General features: G+C 39.9%; 1 protein-coding gene across 1 annotated transcript; it reads left to right on the plus strand.

The window, feature by feature from the left end:
- The first annotated feature begins 2,356 nt into the window (after positions 1-2,356).
- On the plus strand, positions 2,357-5,063 carry LOC144212620 (homeobox protein MSX-2-like). The gene is made up of 2 exons (XM_077740643.1): positions 2,357-2,761; positions 3,976-5,063. The coding sequence occupies exons 1-2, from the start codon at positions 2,419-2,421 to the stop codon at positions 4,410-4,412; spliced, it is 780 nt and encodes a 259-aa protein (XP_077596769.1). The 5' UTR covers positions 2,357-2,418; the 3' UTR covers positions 4,413-5,063.
- The last annotated feature ends 4,998 nt before the right edge of the window (positions 5,064-10,061 follow it).

Genomic DNA, 10,061 nt, shown 5'->3' on the forward strand with positions numbered 1-10,061 from the left:
ATCTTGTTTGTATCCAGCTGACTTGAGGGACAGATTGCATAGCATAAATTCTCAATTCACTGATGGCATGTAGTGTGTAATTAGAGTGTGGTGTACTGCTTTCAATCAAAATTGGCACACATTTTCCCACTCGGTCCTGATCATAAAAACCAAACAAATGGCTTTGAGATAAAAAAAAAAAAAAAAGCTACGATCGAATGGCCACCGATTCAGGGTGTCCCCTGCTTCTGGCATGTAGACAGCTGGGAATGGCTCCAGCAACCCAACGACCCGAATTAGGATAAAGCGGTTCAGAAAATGAGATAAGATGAGATAAAGAAGAAAAGGCAATTGTGCTGCATCTATGGATGTAGTGGTCCAGAATTAGCTGCATGTTTACTCATGCAGTGTCACAGGATTAGATTCAGAGGTGTAATCCATTCCTGGAGCAGAACAAGATATACGCAGATCAAAAATAGAATTCAGAATTCATAAAATCATGCATTGACACTGGTTGTTATTATTATTATTATTGTTTTTATTAATATTATTATAGTTTTTATTATCATCAACATGTTTATTATTATTATTGTTTTTATTATTATCATCATGCTTTTATTATTTTTGTTTTTATTATTGTTTTTATTATTAACATCATGATTTTATTATTTTTGTTTTTATTATTGTTATTATTATTATTGTTCTTGTTGTTATTATTGTCATCATCATTGATATTGTTGTTATTATTGTTATTGTTATAATTATTATCATCATTATCATTATTATTCATTTACCATTATTGAACACCACACTGCTTACCATGCAAAACATTGCCAGCAGTCCTTCATTTATTCAAGATCCAGTTTTTATGCATGTCACTGGTAAACTGGAGTCCATTCCAGCTGGTTTTAGTCTAGACAGGGCTGTATATATTATATGTCATTGACTGGTCACTAGGAAATCGTATTAATACTCCTAATCACATACTACATCTGTGCTGCAATCTATTACTGTGCATGTATAAATTATGTCACAATATGGTGGTATCATTCATCTGGACCTTTGTTCGATCGCTGCCAGACCTCTGGTCAAATTGGATTGGACGTGAAACCTGATCACTCAACTTCACCGTTAAAATGAATTTGATGACCATAACTGTCACTAGCAATCAATGAATTAAAGGCAGTAAGCCAAAAATTTACTTCAGAGTTATCAGGATACTGCAAAAAGATTATACATCTTTAAAAGGATATAAAAGGAGGCATTGCGGCAGCCTGGTGGCGCGAGTGGTGAGCACGTCCTCCTCACAGTTTTGGGGGTCCTGGGTACAAATCCAGGTCATGTCCACCTGTGTGGAGTTTGCATGTTCTCCCCCGGCCTGCGTGGGTAGGAAACGGAACCGGGTACGCCGGTTACCTGCCACATTCCAAAAACATACAAGGTAGGCTGATACGACACTCTAAATTGCCCCTAGGTATGGGTCTTCTTGTCCCCTGCTATCGTCTGGCCACCGATTCACGGTGTCTCACGCCTCTGGCCTGGAATCAGCTGGGATAGGCTCCAACACCTCCCACAACCCTAATGAGGATAAAGCGGTTCAGAAAATGAAATGAGAGGAGGCAGGGCAGAAGAGTGGTTAATACATCTGCCTTACAGTTCTGAGATCAATGGTGCAGGTCCCCCAGTGAGGTTCTGACCTTCCTGTGTAGTGTTTGTATGTTCTCCCTTTGCCTGGGTGGGCTTTCTCCAAGTAGTCCAGTTTTTTTGCCACAACCCAAAAACATGCATACTTAGGCTTGTAAATGGTCACTCATCTCATTGTGCCCTGTGATTAGCTGGTAAATAATTCAGGGTGTCCCCCGCTGCCCACAATTGGCTGGGATTGCTTCTAGCATCCCCAGCAACCCTTGTGAGGATAATAGGTATGAAAAAAATGAATGTGAAACAAACTGGCGAACTTCTACGTAGTTTCGTACATTAATTTCATAACGTCAGGTTTTGACAACAGAACTACAGGAGAGGGAATGTTTCAGTGACAACAGTACCTCAAAACGTAGGCCGAATTTAAGGTTATTGAGAGCTTGGGGAGGCATTTTCATTGATCTTCTAATCATTTGCTGTAAGAAAACTGCTACCCTCATGCTGAGAGCAACTTTTAAAATACACTGAATTCTAAATACAATTAAAGACAATTCCTACATAAACATAAGGCCTATGTTTTCTCTGTTCACGATGGGTGACCGCTCCGATCTTCTGTTTCTTTGGAGTGGTTTTATTTTCCCGAGCCTTCCCTGAAGGCAGCGCCTCTCAACATACTAGTGAAGTGTGATTGGTTGAAACTGCATGTGTGCGTAATATGACGTGCCTAAATACAAACGCCTCCACGCGATTTGACAGCATCAACACAACGCGGATTCGAACGTTGGGGGGACTGCGGAGATGTCTTCCCGGGAGAACGCAAAGGATATGAGCGGCCGGTCGTCCGACGAAGAGAAGAAAATCTCTTCTCCTTCGGTTCCGACGCAGCTTCGACTTCCGTTTAGCGTCGAGGCCATCATGTCCGGGAGGACAACGGTGGCGCGCCGCAGCGAAGAGCCCGCTCACTGGAAGTCGGAGGCCGAATCGGTGACGATCGCAGAGTCGATGCCCGCGGGATTCGGCTCGGTATACGTCTGCGGAGATGCGGCCGCCCAGAGCCGGAAGACCTACCCGACAGCGCCCTCGTCGCCGGTCAAATCCGATACATCCGAACCGGAAGACTGGGCACTCCCCTCTGAGCCCCGTGAGTTTTGCACACCTTTCATTTACACATTTATATCTTCATACACCCGCAGTTTTGATCGATATTGCAAAATTCTCCAGCAATTCGAGACCTCTTGGTTGATTACTTGATTTCCCCCTGACTTTAACAAATTTCCTACAAAATTAACAGAAATCAATTAAGGCATGGTTAAAAATCTTCCATTCCACTTCAAGCTGGATATTTCTTGTGACCACTCAAATTCTCACTTTTTAAATAATTCCGAAATTAATGCTGGCTTTGCATCAATCTTGTCCTTTTACACTCACCTCATTCAAAACATCTTGGAACTACTGGTGTCTATATTCTCCAATGCTCCAATTTTACACACAATTCCATATGGAAAGGGTATTTGAATTAATATAGACAAATTATTACCCATACTTCCATATTCTGTAACTTATTATTTCTTTCTTTCATGCAGGAAACAGAAATCCATCCATATTTTTGACTACTTAAGTATTTCAAGTTGCTGACCTCTATTTTAACTGACATAATATACACCAAAGTTTAGTGTAAACTCACTAACCAATTAATCAGCAATTCAAACCATCCCATCATCAAGTCTTGTATTCCTAAGTGGAATCAATTCCACAACATTGCACTTCAACACGGGCTCTGTAGTTATACCATGCGATTTTAACTATGTTGCATTTTTCAATAAACAGATGGTTAAAACCAAATTTGAGAACAATGCAAGAATGCAAACTAAATTTAATCAGCTTTGAGGAGTGTGAATACAAAGTTTGGCTTCTATAAGAATCTATCAAAGAGAGATATGCTTGATAATTTTGGGTTTTCCTATTGCACTACCTAACGTGATACAATATGCCAGCACAAACGGTAACTCACTGACACTCACGCATAATATTTTCTACATATTTGGAACATGCTTATTTGTGTATTTTTAATTCCAAGTTTGTGAGTGGCTTTTGTACCAAACTTCGCAGTGTAGTACAACAAACATATTTAACACTGATTTAACCTCTTAAAGAATCTTTAGATTAACTGTACATTTGTGGTTTTTCCATCATATGTCTTAATTTATTTGAGATGAAATATGTGTATCTAACATAATTGTCCAATAAAGATGAGGTCAGGCCATTTGACTCACCCATTTTACTTTTCCCACCTTCTCCATGATTAGATTGTAGTTTTAACCAATATTTTTTGTGCCATTTGATCTCCTTCCTCAGGTCAAGTCAGTACCACCTGCCAGTTAAGGAAACACAAGTCTAACCGCAAACCACGCACACCCTTTACCACGTCCCAGCTTCTGGCTCTGGAGAGAAAGTTCCGGCAGAAGCAGTACCTCTCCATCGCCGAACGGGCCGAGTTCTCATCCTCCCTCACGCTGACAGAAACCCAGGTGAAGATTTGGTTCCAGAATCGGCGCGCCAAAGCCAAGAGGCTACAGGAAGCCAAACTGGAGAAACTAAAAATGGTAGCCACGGCCAAATCGACGCCATCGACTACGACGGGGCTTGTTCACCCTGGCCTCAGGTTACCACTGACATTGGACGCCATGTACGGACAGTCCTTCTCGCCGTATCACCACAGAGCCATGATGCCCTTTTCGCCGTTAGGATTGTACGCCGCTCCCTTTGGCTACAGCATGTACCACTTATCCTAGATATGGAATTATGGTTGACTTTAAAATGTTTACAGTCCCTCATGGAGATCTTTTATTTTCCCCATGCTGAGGATTGTAAAACGCTTTTGATGAACTCCCGGTCACCAGCTCGTGTTTGATACACACTTGCACTGGACGTTCAGTTGACAGCCAAATGTGCCTTATGACCGACCACAAGGGCCTTAACATGAAAAGTTCATCGTAGGGATAATTTCAAATCAACCTGCAATTGGTGGTTGTGTTAGAGAGACCATATGAATTATTATTTTTTAAATCATTTTACACCTTCGACTTCTACAGATTTTTCTCATAAAAGCACACTTCTAAATGTACTTTTATCACTGTTCTTGTGCTTTATCTCTCACGGGTGTCTTAAGAGGCCAAATGGCAAAAACTACCACCCCCCCCCCCCCCCCCAGACTCTTTTGTGCTGTTCATTCCATTGTGCATTGAGATCATAGTCATTGTAAACCCTCAAGTAAATGCAACTGACAAACACAGCCATACATACATATGAAGACTCAATACAGCAATAATGACTGGCAAAACTCACAACAACACATCTATAAGAGACATTTACTGCCTCTTCTTGATCTTCATTTTGCTGTAACTCTTCCACCAGACCTCAGTGCTGACAGACATCTAGAAACCTGGCATACTGAAGAAGTGTCACTCTACATTTAGATTTGTTTCAATCTTGTAAAACACTTAAATTCATTCATTTTTTGAGCCAGTTATATTAACAGGGGGTCTTGGAGCCTATCCTAGCCAAACACGGGCAGTCGGTACGGTACACTTTGAATTAGTTCCCAGCCAATCGCTCAAAAATATAAACAACAATATCTTGGGGAACACTGTAGTATGGATGCCTGACAGATTCAGCTTCAATGCCAAAAAAAATAAATATGCCTATTTTTTTATCATATGCTTCTCACTATATTTACCCCAAACACAGTTTTATATGATCTTTCATGATGGCTTTAACTGCCCCGGCAAGACAACATGGTGGCCTTAAACCTATTAATTCTCTGGAACTGGGGGATTGTACAAGTGACTTTTTATATATATATATATATTTATGATTGTTTGCGAATATGTGGTATGAGTGATATATTTGTATGGTCCTTGCACGCCCCTTCAAAAGGGATCGCTTATGCATATTATGTATGTTCTTCCTGTTTTATTGAAATGAAAATAAAGATTTACAATGTGTTTGTTAAAAATGTGTCCTATATATTCAAGTTTTTTTTCTCAAGTTGCATGCATTTGGTATGGTCAAGAGTTATGGTCCTACATTGAGTATGTTCTCAGATTTTGTTGGTTTAATAGCTATATGTGACCATGGAAATAAAATAACTTTATTTTTGTTGCTGTTCTGCATGCGTTGTAGTTTTTTTATTTACAAAAATAATTTCATATAGAGGTCTGTCACACTCATTCACTCCAACTGAAGTACATTGTTTTTTTTGTTTTTGCTGTTCGCAGCTTTCAGGAATGTCACAAAATACCGAAAACAATTCAGTGTAAAAATCCAGATGCAACCTCAAATAATGCCAATTCACTGTGGGGAAAAAAAGGTATTAATAAGTATGCATACATGATAAAAAGGGTGGCACAATGGCCTCAGCTGGGATAGGCTCCAGCGCCCCCTGTGACTCTAAGTAAATGAAGCGGTTCAGAAAATGTGATGAGCTGAGAGTAGATGAGGCATGATAAAAGAAATGAAATGTTTTAAACTTAATTAAAAAAATAAAATCTGTGGCGCATGTCGGCATCACAGTTCTGGGGTCCTGGGTTCGAAACCAGGTCACTCCACCTGTGTGGAGTTTGCATAGTGGGCCTGTGTGGGTTTTCTCTGGGTACTGGGGTTTCCACCTACATTACAAAAAACATGCTTGGTTGTTGTGTGAACATAAATGGTTTTGTGTCTCCCCGTGCCCTACAATTGGCTGGCCACCAATTCAGGGCCAGCACCCCCAAGGCCCTTGCGAAGATAATGTTGTTCAGGAAACTAATGAATCATTGACTGAGGGATTGAATGAGTCAGGCCATATGAATATGCCAGATTCATTTTTTCTTCAAAATTGGTTTTAAAATTTAAAAATATATAGACCACAGTTTTGAGGTATTGCTTGTCAAAACTGTTCTGTTTTCTATGGGGTTACACACATTCATGATGAAGTGTTATCATTGCCTTTATAAATTTGGGTTGGACCAATGTAAAATCTCTTCAAACAGATGAACAACAACAGCAATGTCATTTAACACACATCCAGTTGTGCAATAATGAATATTGACAAATGAGCTAAGGTCTCCGGATCAAATGATTCCGATTTGTACAATACATAAATCAAGAATTAAGAATTTAAATTACTTGATTTTTAAAATCAAATTTAAAATGTTGATGATGACTTACTTGAATGTAACCACCAAAAGTTGAGAAGTACACTGTAAATCCAGATTTGTGAGTCCTTAAATGATTACAGGAAATTGAGTACATCTACTCAAGTTTCATCCAATAACTCAACTGTTAAAAATAGAAATTGACTAAAAATATTATGTTATTAAACTTTAATTACTCAAAGCTTAACATATTTGTCTATTTGCCTGATAATGAATAGGGAGAAATTAGGGTTCATGTTTATGGGGGATTTGAATGTACAAAGGCTTAGGAATCCAACCAAGGTAGTGAAATACTCAAACATGAGCGATGACACACTGAGATTTACTTACGCATCTAAAGAAGTATGACAATAACTTTGTTCTGGTGGAGGAAGTTCTAAAAATACCATTGGTGTCAAATTTTGACATTTTAAGTTATGAACATTGCACAATGAACAACATCAGGTTCTCATTTAGCTCAAGAAGTTATTGTCTTACAAATGTTTCATTCTATTGTTTCATATATGTCACCTAAAAATGTCTTTCATATAAAAAATTACCGTAATCATGACTATGTTGGGTAAATTTTAGATTCAATTGTATTCTTTTTTAACTACAGATTTATTTTGTTCCGTTGTTGTAGAAAAGTCTCAATTATTATCTGAGAAGGAAAGAAAAGCCACTTATTAGTGTCATGTGTTAAACATAGCATTAACAACTGTGACATAAGCCTAAGGACGTGCGTCTGCCTTCTAGTTTAAAGCTGAATCCGGCTTCTGTGTGACTTTGATGCAAAGAGGAAATTGCTTACATGTGGCGGCAGACCTTTATGAGGTTTCCCTCTGTTAAATGAGTGTGTTGTAGAGGCGCCATTTTCTATTGCGGTGTCCAATGTCAAAGGGCGAAGCATTCTCCACTTGGCTATCGATTTGTCGTAGTCTGTTTGTGTCATTAGCCGGCCCTTGGTCAGTAATTAGCACAGCATGTGGTTGTCAAGTGTCTCAACACAATAGCACAGGCCCACTACCTTCTTCTACTGACGCTCTACTTAAATAATGCCAAATGCTTAACATAAACTTTAATCTTATTTTGAAAGAGGAGCCAAAACCTAATATTATTTTGTTTTTCAAATTTAGTGCGTGTGCCACTTATCCTATTTAAAACCTAATGTTGAAGATGTATACACCATCCCACCCCCTCACCCCCAAAATTAAAATTTTAAAATGAGAAAATTACTACATCGTGGAGTTACTACATATAAAGTGTCTCAATGCTGTCTGAGAGTGGAAAAAAAATGACTTTTTTTGTGCATCCCCATTGCCTCTCAGCGACTAGGAGAAAATTGAAGAATATCAAGAGCATGCTTTCCCTCTTTCTATCCGTCTTTGGTGCTTTGCTGATCAGTTAAGAAAGAAGCTCTGTTGATGTTGTTGCTGTTGTTGTTGTTGCACTGCAAGCGCTTGAGGATTACCCTCAGACAGCGCTAGAGGTGCCACTGGAACGCGGATTATTTCATCCGGGGGGTAGTCGGAGGTGAGGGGCAGTCAAATATCTCCGGCTGGATGAAAAACGTAGGGTGCCACGTTCCTTGTTGGCAGCTCTGAGTGGTATTTGTTGGAATTCGCAGGCCGCGGCGAGCGGCCTCTCAGGAGACACCACGTGAAGGTTTCCAACTTTGTCTCCCAGCTCTGTTGATGCTGCCGTACGGCCTTCACAGCCAGACCACATGATTTGGAAAAGACAAGAGAAAAAAAAAAAACAAGTAAAAGGGGCAAAGAGTCTAAAAGAAACTTCTAAGTCTGACACATCTAATTTTATCTTTCCATGACTTGCAGTTTGGCTGAATGTACTTTTTTTCATTCGAAACCCAGATAACCGGAAAAACTTTTATTGAACAATAGGGATCCTTGAAATTCTGGTGTAGTGAGTTGGTATATTAATCACCAAGCGTGCTAGTGAGAGCTGCAGAATTTGAAATGTTGAAATTTTATTGGCGTTTTCAGAACAACCCTAAGTACTATTACTACACAGGGTACACAAACAATTCTAAGGAACAATAAATGTATTCCATAATTCAAAAAGGGGAAGCATTCGTTCTCACTCGCTGCTGTTCAAAACTCATTCATTTATTAATTTTCTGAAGCGCTTTATCCTTATTAGGGTTGCAGGGGGTGCTGGAGACTATCCCAGCTGACCCCGGGCCAGAGGCGGGGTTAGGCCGCCATTCGATCACAGGGCACAAGGAGACAGACAACCATGCACACTCTCACCCATATCTAGGGGCAATTTAGAGTGTCCAATGATCCTACCATGCATGCTTTCGGAATCTGGGAGGAAACCGGTGTACCCGGAGAAAGCCCACTCAGGCCCAAGGAGAACATGAAAACTCCATACAGGTAGACCGACCTGGATTTGCACTAACCACTCTTCTGACGGGCCTCATCGAAACTCACAATTGGCAAAATTATTTTTATACACGCTTTTATGAACGATTGGGTAAGATGGGATAATGTTATCCAATTAGATCTGGTGATTAGGATTTCATAATCCGCACATCAGATGGCGGCGCTTTTATGTAACATGCAATTACTCACTCGTACACAGCATGTGTCCATACAGTTCAAAACAAGCTGAGACCTTAACTCTTCTAATGGATGAGAAGCCAATTTTCATCCATTGAATTTAATGTTTGTCTTCACTTGTCCCATAAATATTATATTTATGAAACAATACAGCCGCCTCGCGGTGTAGAGATTCACTCGCCTGACTTTGGTGCGGGCAGGCGCTGGATCAATTCCCTCCGGTGGCGGTATGAATGGGAGAGCGGATGGCCATTTGTCTCTCTGTCTGCCCTACGGCTGACTGGCACCCAGTCTAGCTGCGTTAGGCTCCAACAAACCCGGCAACCTTTTTGAGGATGAGCGTATGAATGAATGCATGAATGAATGCATGAATGAATGCATGAACGAATGCATGAATGAATGAATGAATGAATGCATGAATGAATGCATGAATGAATGCATGAATGAATGCATGAATGAATGCATGAATGAATGCATGAATGAATGCATGAATGAATGCATGAATGAATGCATGAATGAATGCATGAATGAATGCATGAATGAATGCATGAATGAATGCATGAATGAATGCATGAATGAATGCATGAATGAATGCATGAATGAATGCATGAATGAATGCATGAATGAATGCATGAATGAATGCATGAATGAATGCATGAATGAATGCATGAATGAATGCATGAAT

The sequence above is a fragment of the Stigmatopora nigra genome, chromosome 19 (assembly GCF_051989575.1).
Source record: "Stigmatopora nigra isolate UIUO_SnigA chromosome 19, RoL_Snig_1.1, whole genome shotgun sequence".
Classification (NCBI taxonomy): domain Eukaryota; kingdom Metazoa; phylum Chordata; class Actinopteri; order Syngnathiformes; family Syngnathidae; genus Stigmatopora; species Stigmatopora nigra.

What these genes read in the sequence shown, in the direction of transcription:
- LOC144212620 (XM_077740643.1), top strand. Translation starts at nt 2,419, where the DNA reads ATGTCTTCCCGGGAGAACGCAAAGGATATGAGCGGCCGGTCGTCCGAC. An exon ending in GGCACTCCCCTCTGAGCCCC is followed by an intron (nt 2,762 to 3,975) that starts GTGAGTTTTGCA and finishes CTCCTTCCTCAG; the next exon opens with GTCAAGTCAGTACCACCTGC.